This window comes from Quercus suber, unplaced genomic scaffold (assembly GCF_002906115.3).
Source record: "Quercus suber isolate HL8 unplaced genomic scaffold, Cork oak 2.0 scaffold_329, whole genome shotgun sequence".
Lineage (NCBI taxonomy): Eukaryota > Viridiplantae > Streptophyta > Magnoliopsida > Fagales > Fagaceae > Quercus > Quercus suber.
The window spans coordinates 640971-658222 of NW_027069782.1; the positions used below are offsets into that span (position 1 = coordinate 640971).

Here is a 17252-nt window from a genome sequence, read left to right on the forward strand (position 1 = left end):
AAGGCATGTGAAACTACTCTAAAGTTACACCACACGGGTTGGGTTTTGTTTAACAAAACTCAAAAAATAACTCAACAAACCTTGGGCCTGCAGTACTAGCCCACATGGGCTCAAAGTCCATCACAACATACTTAACCCAAAAGCCCATTGACTATAGTTTCTCACTAGACTACAAGACATTGGCCAAGAAACCCAACAAAACTCCACAAAAAAACAAGTCCAATAAAGCCCACTTCACCCATAAGGGAGATAGGAAGGAAGGCTAAGGGTGTGTTTGTTTGGAGGTGAAATAGGGTGAATAGAAAATTTTGGAGAGAAAGTGAAAAAGAAAATATTTTTGGAGTGTGTTTGGTTGGGTGGAGAGAAAGGAAAATAAATTGTGAGGTCTAAGTGTTTTCTTTTCGGGCCCACCAAAATATTTTCTTTTCAAAATGAAAAGAAAACTGAATAGAGAATAAATTTTTTTTTTTATTGACAAAAATGCTAATATGCACATGGGCTTCTTCAAGTTGCCTTTATATTTATTTATTTTTCTTTTCCCTGGGCAGTAATTTTGCCCCTTTTTTTTTGTTGGGCAACGTTGCCCTTTTTTTTTTTTTTTTTTTTTTTGGGGGGGGGGGGGGCAGTAACGTTAATGTTGCTTTTGATATTTTATATTTTTTTCTTTCTTTTGATTGTCTAGGCCTGGGCGTGCCCTTTTTTTTGGGGCAGCAAAGTTGCCTTTTTTTTTTTTCTTTTTTTTTAAGTTGACGTGATTTTTTTTGGGACATGATTTTTATTTTTTTTAATAAATTTAGGTGATTGTTTTTTTTGTGATTATTTGTCACTTTTTTTTTTAAAATTTAAATTAGGCATCATTCTTTAACAAAGATATATGAGTAAATTTATTCAAATTCATTTTTTCCTCCCCTCCACTTTTCCATTCCCAACTAAATAAAAATAAAAGAAAATAATTTTTTTTTATCCTCCTACCATTTTTTGTACTCTCACTTTTCTACTCTTTCAACCGAATGGATCCTAAAAGTTGGTTAGAAAATGTAAAGTATAGGTTGGCTATCTCTTCTTCAAGGCACACTACCTTTACCTTGGAACAAATAATATCACACGAACACGGACACGAACTATGGATCAATTAATTCAATTCAAATTCAACGCTTTACTTTTATTCATTGCCCTGTCCTTCCTTTTATTTATAGTAGTGGCCGGCGGGTGGGATAATCAAAATTCAACCTAATATTGGAAAACTCAAGCATACGGAGCAATGATAAAATAGGATTTTCATTTTTTTTTTTCTTCTGTTGTTTAGGTAAATTAACTCATGCTCTGAGACTCAGACAGTCTCACTCACTCGCACCATCACCTAGGCTAGGATGGAGTGCCTGTTGGGCTACAACTCACCAGTGCCTCTGCTAATGGTACCAGTTAAGCTAGTAATTTCAACAAAACAAAATATGAGATTTATTGAACTTCAGCCAGAAAATAAGATATTGATAATAATAGGACCATAAGTTTAGGTGAGAAATGATTCCGACTGGTTATCCAAAACAAAAATCAATTAGGCTGATATTGGATTACTAATATAAACAATCAGTTACCCTTTCTTATGTAAATTCAAGCTAAATAAGTGAACATCTATCTCATAAAGACTCAATAGATGATATACATTGTTTCAAAGGATCATTTTTATTTCATGATACACATTCTTATGGACAAGAAATAACAAAAATCCTCATAAAAAAAGAAAAAGAAATAGACTTTGTTTTAATTTCCCAATATCTTGGGAGATCAACTATTTGCCTTAAAATCTAAAACTGAATTTACAGATTATGCCCTGATTTAATGAGCACCAAATCTAGTCTAGTCTCTAGTACATTCAACTGGGAAAATTCTGGTCAAGTATGTCTTTCAATAATACAGCTCCATCTTGGATCCGATCTGCCCTCCAGACCTGAAAATCTGGAGGAAAGTAATCAGCATCATACCAACGTTTTAGGGATGTTAAAGAAAAGGGCCCCTGTATGTCTCCTTGGGGATCTAAGTAATGCCATAACAAGCTTCCCAGCATGTCATCAGGAAATTTCTTTGCAACACTTAATTCTTCGACCTCCTCGTCATCACTCAAATCAATCACTTGAGATGTCATTACCTGCTTTGCCACCATTTCATCAACACACTTACTCTCCTCTGTATTTGCAAGCTGTGTCTCACCATTACTCTTGTTTATGAAATGTGATGGTTGAACTGACTGTTCTTCAATAACATTGTGATGAAACTCTGCAACAAAGCATGATTAATTAAGTAAATGATTAGACATGACAGGAAAAAAAGAAGAAGGGGGCCCCCCCGCACGCGGGGGGTGAGAACTGTTTGTTTTACAGTCTGCCCCTTGCAAATTTAAAGTGCACCATAACAAGGGACAATGGGAAACAATATAATTATAGATATCACCAAAGTGGGTGATAAAAGGGGCTTGTGGCATTCCCTGAAGATATACATTTATTTCCCCTTTTATGGAATTGAAATATGAGTAAGACAGAATGATAGTCTAGAACTAGAATAGAGACTGACTGACTCCTCTATATTTGTCATCACTTGCAATTAAAAGATATAACATAACATCACTATCTTGAGTCGTGACACTTGCCCTCAAAACTAGAACTTGAATGCCCATCATGGTCAGCCTGTAACAAAAAATTGTTACAACTTCCCAAACAAACTAAAATTGCTCTGCAAAAGCTATTTTGGTAAAGCATCAAATTGGTGGTTTTATGGAAAGAAATTTTAGTCACATAACAGTTTCCTAAATTTTCCATTCTCTTTATTTACCAAACACCAAGATAGCCTCTCTCTCTCTCTCTCTCTCTTCATCCCCTCCTTTTTTCTCCAACCAACCACACAAACAAACCATATCTTATGCAAAACTGCAATCAACCTCAATGTGTTTGGTTTACTCATTTAATCCTACATTACTGGAATCATTCAAAACTGAACTCATGCAACAGGAAGTGCCAGGCATTTTTCATGATGTAGTTTGGGAATTACGTCAGATGGAATGAATCAATGAAGATTTCCATTGCATCACCACAATCTTTGACATAAAAGTGGATTCTCTTGTTACTTGATGTCATCCAAGGCATGATCTTTGGAAAACAAGCCATTTTTATTAACATGGGAAAACCAAAAAAGTGAAGTATTTCACGGATTCTGGAAGACTGACTTCCAAATTCCATCTGAATGAATTGTAGTATAACCAAAGATAGTTTAAGAATAAAGTATTATATTTCACCAATTCCATTTCTTACACAATAGGTCAGTCAATTCTGAAGATCCATGTTAAATAACAACCCCCCACCTCCAACTTAAAAAAAAAAAAAACCAAATGCAGTCATGAACATTGCAGAAATGTGGTGATCACTGACACACACACACAAGATTAAAAGACCTTCAAGGAAAGAAATGAATAATCTAAATGATGCACCTGCATAATCAGTGCTATGTGACGTCCAAGCTGATGCAGTTCCATTTGTTGCTATAACATGATTAGGAATTTTAGAAGCTCCACTAAGGATTGACCTAGGTGAACCACTGTTTTCATGTTTTATATTTTCTGAAGTATCCTGTGGTGTAGCTTCTGGCTCTATTTCATCAGCAATTACTTTTGGGACCTCATGCAACAGCCGTGACTGTTCATCTGGATTCTGGAGCAGCTGCTTTTTCTCCAGGTACTGATCAAGCGTAAATCAATTAAGGATATCAAAGATGCTTTGTGGGAAAGTTTACTTACAATTTTTCGATATCTTCGTTGAAATTCCATCACAAGTTCTCTCTACAAGATACAGGACATGACATTCCTATGGTACATTGCTTTTTGCGATGAAGTATTAAACAAAGCATCGGTACCAACAACATAAAACCACATACATACAGCAGGCATGCAAAACCAGATAATTTTCATGACATTGCTGTGAGAAGATGGTCTTAAAAATGTAGTATTATTAGGAGAAAAAAGAGGATCCATCCATGCAGATTCAATTAAGACACTTAAACAAAAGTCTGACACAAAATTTCCTTCCATTTTAAGAGAGTCAAAATAGTGAATTAAGTGTTCAAAATAGGACGCTGTGGTGGTTAGCGATGCTAAAGGAATCAAGAAATGTAATAATGGGTGAGAAGATAAATTTTAGACGCAGCAGAAAATTATCCTATTAGATATTGTATTTTCTAATGTGATAATGTTAGAACCCAAATAATGCAAACTCCCAAGGGAAAAAAGTATATTATGTTTCTGTTACATGCAGCATCTCTCTCACCCAAGGGGCCGCCGCCTCTACCCAAGGGGCCAGAGAATCCCATACTAGCCTAAAAGGATCACTTTTTCCTCCAACTATTGCACCTCTTATAGATCATATACCCTACTCCAGTCCCTGAACTCTCATGAGAAAAGTTCCTAGAGACCTAACTCTAATTGGAATCTTGCAAAGCATTACTTCTTCTAACAAAATTATAACTCACCACTTCTAATTGCTTTAACAGAGAACAAATTTAGGAGCCCAGGGTGGCAATTATTGGACCGCTTATCAAATAACACGAACAAGCATAGTACTTAAGCCTTTGTGTTGTGGCTCATAACGGCTTTGGGTAAATAGAAAAATAATAGGTTGAGTCCAAGATATTCAAAATGCAAATCCTATGCAAAAATAATAAAAATAAAAATAAAAAACCCTCATCGTCGATGAGAAATAATATAAAACTCACCATGGATCTAGTCATAAAATTATGTGTTCTGACCATTGTCAGTAAAGTGTGTATGGATCTGCTGGGGCAATATCATTCCATGTAACCATGTGTTACTAGTATTGGTTCAATCATGCCTTGTTTGTCCATGTTATTGATCATTTATAGGAATGATGCAAAAGTAAACACGGCAGAGATCAATCACAACCAATATCAACAATGTCATCATTGCTTCCACCCTCTTCTCATCATTATCAGTTTCCAAAGATGAGTGATACCAATGTAATGGCCAAAAAGTTGGCATCATTTCCAGCATACGATGTATCATAAAAAGTTTCTCAATAAGTGGGTCATACCATCAAGCCTAGCTGCATCCTTTCTCTTATTTATGAACCACGAACATAATCTTTCTGGGAACACATGCATACTTCAAAATGATGGAAGTAGTAGACCATCAAGTTGCAGGAACACAATGCCTGCTCTAACACAAGAAATTCAATAGCCAAAATTCAAATGTTGGGTGCATCCCCCCAACTATTTTTTCAGTAACCGTCACTTCCTTCGCTAATTTGGGAAACTCCTAGGCTGCATTTGGATGAAGAATTGGCAAAATTTTTAGAATTTAAAAAATGACAGGTTTTAAATTGACGGGAATTTCAATCCCATCAATTTAAGTTTCCATTGTTTGGATGATCATATTTAAAAATTAGAATATTACAGTAGCTACAATAATGATGGTAATGAATTGGTATTAAAGGTGTGTGGTAACATTCTGTTGGTGTTAGTGGTGGTGGAGGTGTGTTGTGTGTTGGTGACGACTCGCAACAATGGTAGTTATGGTGTAAAGGTATATGGTTTGAGAATAATAATGTCAGTAGAATTTAAAAATGATCCCTTCCCCCTCAGAATTTGAACTTGCAATTTGATGCTTAATATCTCAAATTCAAAATTCTGTAATGGTGGGTGGTCCGAGAATGTTGGTAGAATTTGTAAATTACTCATCCCCCCATGGAATTTTAAATTAAGATTCAAATGCTTAAAAATGCAAAAATAAAATGCCAAATTCAAAATTCAACAGAATTTTTAAAATAACTTTCCTGCTAAGCCAAACAAGGGAAATCAACAAAGGGAATTCTCAAAGTACAACTTTTGAGTAAATCTAACCTCAAAATCCCACATCCAAGCACAGCATTAAACAATAAGTTGAAACCATAAAACAGGGTTGAATTATATCCTAGTTGAACCAGCAATCTCAGGCTTCAGTTTAGGTTTTAATTACAACCTAAATACGGATTAAAAATTCTAAGATACATGGAAAGAGTTACTTTCATGTATTATCAATCAAATCATAAGAAAAAGTAAATCAATATGGAGAGACAGTCTCAGATATTTAATATTGGAGCCAACAGTCTTTGGACCAAATGGCATATCCTTCCCCCCTAAACTGATTGGGGGAGGGGGGGAGGGATGGGGCAAGGTCATGGGTTCGGCCTGTATAGGTGTAAGACTTGGATTTTATTTTAACCTGAAAAAAAATACAAACTCTTTGTTCTATGAACATGTTACCATCATTCAATAAAAAAGCTTCAAAAGAGGACAAAATAATATACATTGAACAAACTAATATTTCATTTCCTAGTCATGAAATCCTTTTATTAACCATTTTTATGTACCACCGACATAATGCACATTCCACCTAAATGGTTTTGGTTCAATAGTGTAACAAATGACTCAATTATATATCTGAACCACATCCATTGATTCATCAGTTGAATCAGATTCAGAAATAATACCAAGATAGGCCAAAACATTCAACCATGGTGTGTAATCTAAAAATATCATTAAAAGGATATTCTCTGCGCCATCCTTTTTCATTGGCTCGATCAATGAGGTTTTGTAACATAGGAATTTCTCTTGCAAGCCACTGGAACAAAACCACGACAGCATTGAGAAAGTGTTAGTTGGATGATGAATTCAATCAAAATTGCACCAAAAGTATGAGACAAAATTCACAGTTGAATTGATGAGCATGTAGCCTTACATGGAAGATACCACAATTAATGTCTTAAAGTTTGCCCAAAAATAAAAACTGCAGTTCAACATGATGTTAATTAAAGATAAGAAAGTATTACGCAGTACTGTAATATATACTGACAAAGCTTGTAATATGAGCAGTTTGATATTAAAGCACCCAACAATGAAGAATCATACATAGTTTAAAAATTAATATATTCCTGGACTCTAAGCACAACACCCACATTAGGGAGAAGCTAATAGAACCAATATCCATTATAAATTTTTTGATATAAGAAAATTTGTTCATGAAAAATGTGAAGTTCCATTTTTTTTTTCCTGTGAAATGTCTTCTTTTCTCTTGTAATAATTATGACAGCAAATGTTCTTTTTACATCATGTAGGTTCAAAATAGACCAACATGTGCAAAAGACGCAACATATGAAGGGAATTTCAAACATAGTAAATGCTTGCAAATGAAAATAGTTGCCATTCAAACATGATATACTTGTTTTGTTATAAATTTCTATTGCAACAGCAAGGAGCTCTTCTATTCAGTTCTATTATATATAATTTCACAAAAATCAATTGTAATTCCATATTGTCAGCAACATTTTGCACAAATGTTCATATTTTTTAGAACTTAGCATTCACATAGGCTTGTTATAACTCATATCAGTATTCTGGGTTCCTGCCACATCAACATTTCAAGTGAAAAGTAAGCTTATTTCCTTTTGATTCTAAGACCTCTAGTTCTAGCGATCGACTCACCTCTTTCAAATTGTTTCTCATATTCTCATTATTAAGAAAAGGTAACAAAGATAAAATATGAGCTTGCTTCATAGCAATATTAATTAATTGTTATTGTTTGTAGTTTAATCTATTTACCCATCTGGATAACATCTTTCCCTGTTCACTTAATTGACAAACTTGGACCCCACATCAAAAAAATAAAAACAATGAGAACATAAGCAAAGAAATGTGCAAGCAAATCTGATGGTTAATAGTTAATTTTTCAAATACTTAGTACCTACATGTTTTGTAATATCCTCATGCAATATTTGAACCTTTTGTTGAAGCTCCACCTATAGAAAAGGTTTAAGAACCACATTAATATATTGAATATGAGCAAAAAACTGAAACACCAAATATAACCAAAAAAGGAGAAATGAACAAAAGACTAGACAATCAAAAAGGAAACTGATTCTAATGTTTAGCCAAAAAGAAGCTGATAAAGAATCTGCAAATGCAACGTATCCTTTTGCTGTTGGCATAAAGTTTTTTATTTTATTTTATTTTTAATTTTTAATTTTTAATTTTTTTCTATCGGTTTATAACTAACATTCCTAATGGGGACTGAACTTGTGACTCACATACCACCCCTTATTTTCATGGTTAGTGGAGGTGCCATTAAACGTAAAAGACCCATTGTGTTGTGAAACTTGCCAATCAAAAAAAAAAAAAAAAAAAAAAAAAAGATTAAAAAATTCAAATAAGTTTTTAATTTTATTTTTTATATTCAATAGTTACAACAGGAGAGGGACGATTTAAACCCTGGATGTCTCCGTTGGAAACACTAAGAGGTACCAACCAGTTAGGCTACAAAGCTCTTGGCCAAATAATTCAAATAAGTTAGAGAAACAAAAACATACATTGACAGCCATCCAATCATATTAGGTCTTCATCAGCACAGGCTTCAAGTCTCTAAGAATGATTTCTCATAATCTAGCATTTCTCTATCCAAATACACTGCTTAAAACACAATGGAATAGTGTTCCATATGCCGACATTGAGGTGTCTATCCAACTGACCTTGTCAACAAGCCAACAAATCCAAAACTTGTCTAGACATAGCCCACAGCATCTCAAACAAAAACAGAATCATGTCCCCAGTTTTTTGCCAACTTCACATTGGAGAAGTAAATGAATTGTGGTTTACCCACCCTTCTTACAAATACAGCACCTAATCTACAACAATCATTTGGCACTTTCTCTAGTTGGGGCCTTTGTTTACTGGATACTCTTCCAAGGGAAATGGGAACCTTCACTAAAGCACAAAGCTTTTATAGAAAGTTCTAACCTCAAATGCTTACCCTATGGAAGGAATCTGATAATATATATCTTTTCCATCCTGCCCCAATTTGATGGAGTATAAAATGTCCAGAACATATGAAAGTTGCCATTAACATAATGCATATGGTCAGCCATTGAAGCCTTCTTACGTTGAAAAACATTTCTTACTATTGCCATAACTTTTGCAAGAAAATTCCAATAAAAAAAAAAATTATCTTTGCTTATAAGAACTAAGAAAAAAAAGTACAAGTAAATTATAATTTTGGTCCCTGAAAATTGGGGTAAGTTCAATTTTAGTCCTTCAAATTTGGTCTCTAAAATTTAAAAAATGGAACAATTTCATCTCCGTCTATGGGGTCAGTTTGATTTTGTCAGTTCAAATTTGGTCCCTAAAAAATGAGGTACCTCAGCATCCCATTAGTCATATAAACAAAAAATATAGATGGAGGGGCCACAATTTTCCCTATTTGTAATTTTACAGACCAAATCCGAAGTTGTCAAATTTGAGTGACCTAAATCGAACCTACACCAAAGCTCAGTGACGAAAATTATAATTTCCCCAAAAAGTGGTGATGGGAGATGATGGTAGAAGTATGACATCACAGAAGGGGTGTCACTATTAATAAAAACAAAGGGCCCTTCATATTGTGAGTGCGTGCACAAAGCTAAAAAATAAAAATGATATTTCTTAATATCACTAGTGGTGGCTTTACTCACAAGTAAGACACACAGCTCAAAGCCTAGGCAAGGAATTTATAAAATAACTGCTTTTGGGGCACTAGAAAGATGATTACCCATCGGAACCTTACATATTTTCTTTTTTAAACCTCAAAGGGCAAGACTTAAGTATTTGCTTTGACTTTAAGATGTCTTACCAGGGTTCAAGCTTTTTCTAATGCCTACACAAATATTTTCAGAAAATCAGAAGCTCCAAAAATGGGTCACAAATCATGCCAAAAGAAACCAACATGCTATAGGTTTTTGTTATGCATATTATAAGAATTTTTCTCTTCTCTGTCCATGAATTATTCTATTACCTCCAAGAATTTAGGGTGCAACAATAAGCACAAAAATATGCACAAAGTTCTCATACATATCTCTAGCCAAGCCAAAATGTAATAATATATAATTAAAATCAAAATTAAAATTCAATAAGAATACTTACAACAGTTGGCCTTTTGAGCAAGCCATCTTTTATTCTCCGCTGCAAATCCTTGCATTCTTCCTGAAATTAACTTTAAATAGCTAAGGTAGACCACACATACAAGCACAATAGCACAAATGTTTTTTGTTGTTGTTGTTTTTGATAGGTAAGTAATGCAAATTTATTCATCAGAAAAATAAACTTTGAGTCCATGATGATGACCACAAAAGGAACAAAAAAATACTTCTTTTTTTCTTAGAAGAATTCAAAACCATTAGAAATATGATTCCAACATCCAACCAAAATTGTAATATTGCATACAGGAACATCCATGTATTTAAGACCAAATCAAAATCAATAGCACAAATGTACTTGAGTACATTTTTCAGTGAACAGTATCCAGCAAGCGAAACAAATCAAATCTTTTGTCCACACCATAAAGAGCAGTGACACCAGCCTCTGACTTATTACATACACATTTAAGCCTATTTCTCAAGGTCTCAAAGGATTTCTCCTACCTTAAAAAGAAAGAAAAACCTGAAAGGACACCAACCTAAAATGGGAATTTAAAGCCATGGGATCTAAGAGCTTGCCATCCTCAGGATAATTAATATGATGATCAAGGTTATGCTGTTCAATATACCAGTAAGATATGCCACTCTATCACAACGCCTTTAAACACATTTACCCAATGAGATTCCTAAATAAAAGGATACAGAATCCCATTTACCCCACCCATTACCATACTTTCTCCTCACCACAAACCTCCAAGAATCAGTTATTCAAGAGTGTTAGGTTGATGGACAAAGAGGAAAAAAAAAAAAAAAAATTATTTTATTTTATTTTATTTTTTTCAGTTCCCTCTTTGTTTTTACAGAAAAATGACCAAGGCAAAGTAACGGCCTTCACTGAAATGCGCAATGAAAGATCTACTAAGGCTTAAGACCAAGTGGACTATCTTTAAAGCAGAAATTTGATGGGTGTTGAAAAGGCAGCCTCCCAGAGACTTCCAACATTTTAAAACTTGGGGGAGCATGGATCCCACCCAAAGCCGGCAATGCGTAGGCATGCCCCAAATCCACAACTTAGGGTGGGTTTGGTAAGGCTTTTTGAAATTGGGCTTTTTGAAAAAATTGAGAGCGTTCAGTAAAAGTAATTAAAAAGTGCAGTTTCAATAATAACTTCAAACTGCAAAACTAACCAGTCTCCCAATTTCAGAAACAATTGCAGCTCACCTATAAAGATGCTGTTTATTGATGACCAAAAGGTCCAAAACTCAGTCTACAAAGCCTATAAATGATTTATCTTAGCACTTCTAACTATTCATCTGTGAAGAACCACCTTTACTTTTATGGGTTTTTTATAACATTTTTTAAAAAAACAAAAAAAAAAACTGTTTTATTCGAATTTAGCAGCTAAGAGCAAGAAAACAAATTAACCCAAAAAGCAAAGGAATGAATAGGATAAAAAGTTCCTATAAGAGTTGGGGCTCCGAGAAGACTATTGCCTCTGAACTTAGGTGTTACTAAAACAATTACTCACCATAAATCACAGAATAGTTGTGTATCACAAAATCACACAATTTACATCTACAGCAGTGTATTTGTAAAATCACAAAATATTTAGAAAAAAAGGGGTCCATGGATTGGCATGGGCTGAAACCAAAAGAAAGAAAGAAGGAAAAAATTTTTGGTTATGCGGCAATGGGACACTTGTCACTTCTCTTTGACCGCCACCTTACCCTTTATGCAGCAATTGCAGCATACAAGGTTGCAGCAAATCCTTTCCCTAATGTGCAAAAAGTGCTGACACAGGCCAGGAGCCTATCAAGGGCTCAATATCATAAAGGAAAAAGCATGCAAATGCTGACTGACCAGCACGTAACTTGATAAACTAGGCTTATCAAGATTAAGCTTAAAGCTCATAGCTTTAAATCAATCTGCAAAACTCTTACCTCAGTAAAATTATCATCTGAAAGCATGGCAACACGGGTGTCTTTTACCACATTGGAAAGTTGGAGGAGGACTTCTGTATTTGTATCGCCAGTTCCAGATGCCTTCTTTAGACCTAGAAAATATATATAATAACACCACCATATATTAACAACATAAAGATAGCATACATGGATTATGGACTAACCAAAACATAAACCCATTGCACTCTGTATATAGTAACATAAACATAATTGACCACACACTAATAGCAGTTGGAATGTTGGATTATTTATCAATGGTATATCAATGCGCAAAAAGGAATTTTATTCAGGGACTGTAGTGCTGTTGACAAGAAACGTGATCATTTAAGGAAAATACAAAACAACCATTTTTTGTAAATAAAAATTACTGTCAATTATAAGAGAATAAAAATTAGCAGATCACCTGTAACTTGCACAAGCTGGTGAGAGTTCTTCTGAAGGTAATCGTAAGGGTCAGATTTGATCCTCACATAACTTCCTACTAGCTTACTTTCAGAGGTTTCAGGGTCCTTGAGAAGATCCTCAACTAGAGTCTTTTTCAGGTAGACGAGCTTAATATTGGGAAAATTTATGGCTGCAAAATTGCTTTTTGGAGTTAAATCAATTTTTGGAGTTTCATAAACTTTTTTCTTTTGATGGGTTTTCCTCTCAAAACTCAAAACATTCTCCCGTTCATTGCTCTCAAAAACATTCTCCCTTTCATCAGAGCTGCACGACAAATCATCGTCAGATTCGTATTGATTCTCGGCAAAGTGTGCTCCTAGCAGTTCATAAATTTTGTTTCGGTTAATTGCTTTCCTTCCAAAAATGAAATGGAGACTGTCATCACAAACAATCCTCTTCTTTTTTGAGGGGTGAAGAAGGTTGTTCCTATTAACATAGTCATTTATAATGGCAGTAACATCATATTGAGAGATTTGCTTGCTGGTATCTTTCCCAATCGAATCAAGAAATTCGATGAGCTGTCTCGATCCCCAACCAATAAATTCCTTTTTCCTTGATCTTACCTTCCGTTTTGTTCTCACGGGAGAATATAGCTGCCCATTATATTCCTCTAACCATTCAAATGGTGAAGGTTCCACTCTTTTATCCATTTTATCGAACGCACACACACATGCACGACTTTTAGTCTCTTGGTATTGGAATGCTGTTATATAGGGGTGCGGTATCAACTTGCTTCAACTAAACATATGCAGTGATGATAACATCCTTCATTATCCTCAAATATACCCAACTCACAACCAAAGAAAAACGGAGAGGCAATTTCTGTGAAGCCGAATACACAGTGCACTGCAGTCATTAGGAAAATCCAAAAAAGAAAAGAAATCAAACTGGGTGGTAAATTTGACTTTGTAAAATCAAAATACACCAATATGGCAAAAAGTAAATCATTTAGGGAAACTCAAACTGGCAAAGCAAAATGACAGCCTCAATGAAAATCCATAAAAAGTAAGTACTTTAATTGAGAGTTATTAATACAGTTGCATGTGTACAAAAATTATATTAAAAAAAAAAAAAAAAACTCAAATTCTATTGTGTTCTATAATATTATTCTAAGCAACATTTTTATGTAACTCCCACAATCCCCAATCCGAGGAAATAAAAACAACATATATCAATAGTTATATAGACACGTATGTACAAACAAATTCAATGTTATAATACCTTAAAAAGTTGAAAGAAAAGCGGAGAGAGAGAGAGAGAGAGAGAGATACCTGAAGAAGACGATAAGGTATTTTTGGGATTGTGAAGAAATTGGTCTGAGGCTGAACAAACTTTTTCTCTTAGAGACACAGACACAGACACAGACACAGACACAGTAGCAGAAGCAAAGCAATCCCTTAAAGCCAAACCAAAACCCCAAAGAATTTTACGTTACGGATTCCATTTTCTTTTTCCTTTTGGATTTTTGTTTTACTGACATCGTAAATTATTGTAAGGTCACGTTTGGTGCGTGGTAATGGTAATAGAGTTGGAATAAAATACCATTTAACTTGTTTGGTTCCATTCTCATATTCTCGGAATCTGATTCTCAAAAAAAAAAAAATATATATATATATATATATTCTCGGAATCTTGGAATACTTATTATTTTAAATAATATAAATAAATAAAAAATTGATTATTTAAGAGCATTTACATTAGTTACAGTAACCAAGTAAATTTGCCCTGGTACTGTTCATGTTTCAAAGCTACAGTAAAAAGTAAAAACCCTCCAGCTTCTCCCCCTCTCAAACCAATTGATAAATATATATGTATAATATATATATATATATTTCTTTTTTCTTTTTTTCTTTCTCCATGCTTATTTGTACAGGTTTTCTATTTTGGGTTAAATTAATTTTCTTAATTTTGATGGCGGAACTAAGGAGTCCACGGCCAGCTATTTTAAGTGAGTTTTGCGTAGTTGATCATATTCAAACACTTTTCAATTTACAAATTTATTTCTTTTTATCAAATTATAAGTGGATTTATTTTTTTTAGTTGATAATAGAAACATTTTTCAACTTAAAGTTTATGATTGTTTTCATTGAAATTTTGAAGTGGGTTTTGTGTTGTTGATGACATTGAAACATTTTTCATGTTGAAGTTAATTTCTTTCATCAAATTGTAACTGAGTTTTGTGTAGTTGATAATATTTAAACACTTTTCAAGTTTAACATTTTTTTTTCTCCCCGTTAAATTGTAAGTGGGTTTTGTGTTGTCAATGATATTGAAATACTTTTCAACTTAAAGTTCATTTTCCCTCTCGTCAAGTTGGAAGTAAATTTTGTGGTGTTGATGATATTCATACACTTTTCATATTAAATTTAATTATTTTTATTCAAAATCATAACTTGAGTTTTATGTATATGATGATGCCGAAAATCGTCAATAAATCATACAATCCTCATGTGCTCAAGACAACTCCTGCACAGGATAGAAAAAGAAGACCTTAAGAGAGTACCGGTGTGGTACCGGTCAAAGACCTTTTGAAAGTTAAGTTAGAGAACTTTCACAACTCTAGAATGCTAGAGCTGGAAGAAATTATGCGTACCTTAATTTGTGAGAGTTTTGGGGTTTTTATAATAGGTAGGATTGACATTCGATCCTTGGCATAGAGGGCTTCTCCTTGTGGGGAAGATCTTCATTAATGCGCGCATCTTGCGGGATCCTTTCCTTGTAGGAATCCCCTTGATTAGGGTTAGTCGTGGAGCACAAGATGTTTCCTTATATATTCATGCGTGGGGGCCAAGCAAGGCCACGTCAGATCCGTCAAAGGTTTACTTATCCCCTTCAGCTTCCTTCCGTCAGCTTTTTAGTCCGTCTATGCATTTTGGTTGTCTCATTTCATGCATCATTGATCTCAAGGCGCACCTGTCGACCTTGAGGTGGAACCGTTGGCTTTATGGTGTCATTTATGGGTGCACAAGCAAGGTCGTCGGGTTCATTAGGTTCGTCAGCTTTGCCTCGAGTTTATCAAACTTTCAGAATTATCCTTATTAGTTGCCCCTTATTCCATAACTCCGTTAGCTCTAGCTGACAGGTTATGGAGTTTGATTCGTAGCTCTTTTATTATTATTATTTTTTGTTTATTTAGGAAAAAGGAATGGACATTTATGGATGATTCCTTGAGCAGCCATTATTAAATGCCAGAACGCGTGGCACAAGCTAGTTGGCCTCGTTTCTGGACGAGGGTGTCGCTTTGTCTTCCACGCATTTTTCATCCTATATATATCTCACCTCCTCCCCTAATTCCTCTTATTTCAACCTTGCTAATCTTAAGAGAGAGAGCTCGTCATTTTTGACAACCTTGCTTCCATCAACCTACTGATCTCATTGCATTTGCTGCCATTATCTTGCTGAGGCCGTCATTTCTCAAGGAACCATCTACTAACTTCGTAAGTCCTTTTTTTTTTTTTTCCTTTTTTTTTTTCATTCTATATTTTGTTTTCATTTTTCTACTTGGTTGTTAATTCTAAAGAGGGACCCATTAGTTTTAGGTTCTTAGAATACCTCCATCGCTTGTAGGTGAATAGATGTTAGGACATAGTGAAGCGATGAGTGAGCAGTCATTAGTCCATGAGGGAGCGGGCTACGACAAAGTATTCCCGTTAGGTCATAGGCTCAAGGAGGGCTTATCCTGGTTGTTAGAGAGGGAATCATTCGCTCGATCACCTGTTGATGAGGAGGAAGACTTTGATGGAGATGAAGTAGAGGAAAGAGAGGGAAATGAGGATGACAAAGGTGAAGGAGAGAATGAGGGGGAGTTTGAGGTAAAAGATGAAAAAGATGAGGATGAGAGTGATGAGGGAGCTTCTGTGGAGGGAAGCTCAGGGAGCAGAGGGGACGGTCATACTCGTCCCTTCATCCTCCCCAAAATTTGGACTGTTAATGACTTTAAGCCAACGATGATGGCTAACATCTTCAAGAATTTACAAGACCATTATCAAATCCCTGACCACATCCCAATCTGTCTCCTTGTGAAGTTTGAGAAGTGCTACTCAGGGAAGATCGCAGGTGTCGGCATGTATGATGCCATGTTCGTGGTAAGGTTGAGGTTGCCACTAATAGTACTACATCATCAGTTGGCCAACTTTTTAGGATTGTCCGTCAGACAAATTGCTCCCAACGCTTGGAGGATATTCATTGGGGCTGAAATCCTATAGGGTCGTCTTAATGGCGGGAACCGTCAGCTAACTCTTGACAGGTTCTCTTAGTGCTATAGACCCCAACATATCATTTCGTCCTAGGGGATATATCATTTCACGGTAAGGAAGAAGGAACTTAAGCTGGTGTCAGAAATGCCTGACTCCAATAGGAATTGGAAGGGTAGATATTTTTTTGTCCAAGGGATGGACTGGGTTTGCTGTCAAGAAGAGTGGGCGACGATGCCTTATGGCTTTGACAATACTTGGGACATCATTAAGGGTTTAGGTTTAGTACCGTCTACATCTTCCCTTTTCTTTATTTATTTGTTTCAAGTTTTTAACGTCATCTACTTTTCTCATTTTCAGCTAGTGTTCATCCACATATTACAGACGAGCAAGAAGCTTTCATCCGTGGGGTCACAGAGATCCCTTTGGACGAGTAGAGGTGCCGGGACCTAATTACCCTCGACACTTTACATGATTATTGTGGAGGTCATGAGCCAACGCTAGTAGCTCGTAAACTAAACGCATACTCCCATCGACGTAAGTTATATTTATTTTTTTGTTGTCTTTATTTGCTTTTGCTTATCTAACATCCGTCACTTGTCCTTTGCAGAAATGGAAGCAGTGAGGCAAAGAGCTTTAGTAAAGGTAGCCGCAGTGAGCAAGAAGAAGAAGGAGAA

The 17252-nt window shown here is 35.2% G+C and overlaps 1 protein-coding gene across 1 annotated transcript; it reads right to left on the bottom strand.

Annotated features, from left to right (window-relative positions):
• Positions 1–1621: 1621 nt before the first annotated feature.
• LOC111989351 (uncharacterized protein At5g08430) lies at positions 1622–13913 on the bottom strand. Its single transcript, XM_024021144.2, has 8 exons — positions 13654–13913; positions 12342–13228; positions 11918–12030; positions 9985–10044; positions 7782–7832; positions 6588–6658; positions 3479–3735; positions 1622–2274 (listed from the first exon to the last, which is right to left on the bottom strand). Exons 2-8 carry the CDS (start codon positions 13030–13032, stop codon positions 1874–1876), a joined length of 1644 nt encoding a protein of 547 aa, XP_023876912.1. The 5' UTR covers positions 13033–13228; positions 13654–13913; the 3' UTR covers positions 1622–1873.
• Positions 13914–17252: the final 3339 nt, after the last annotated feature.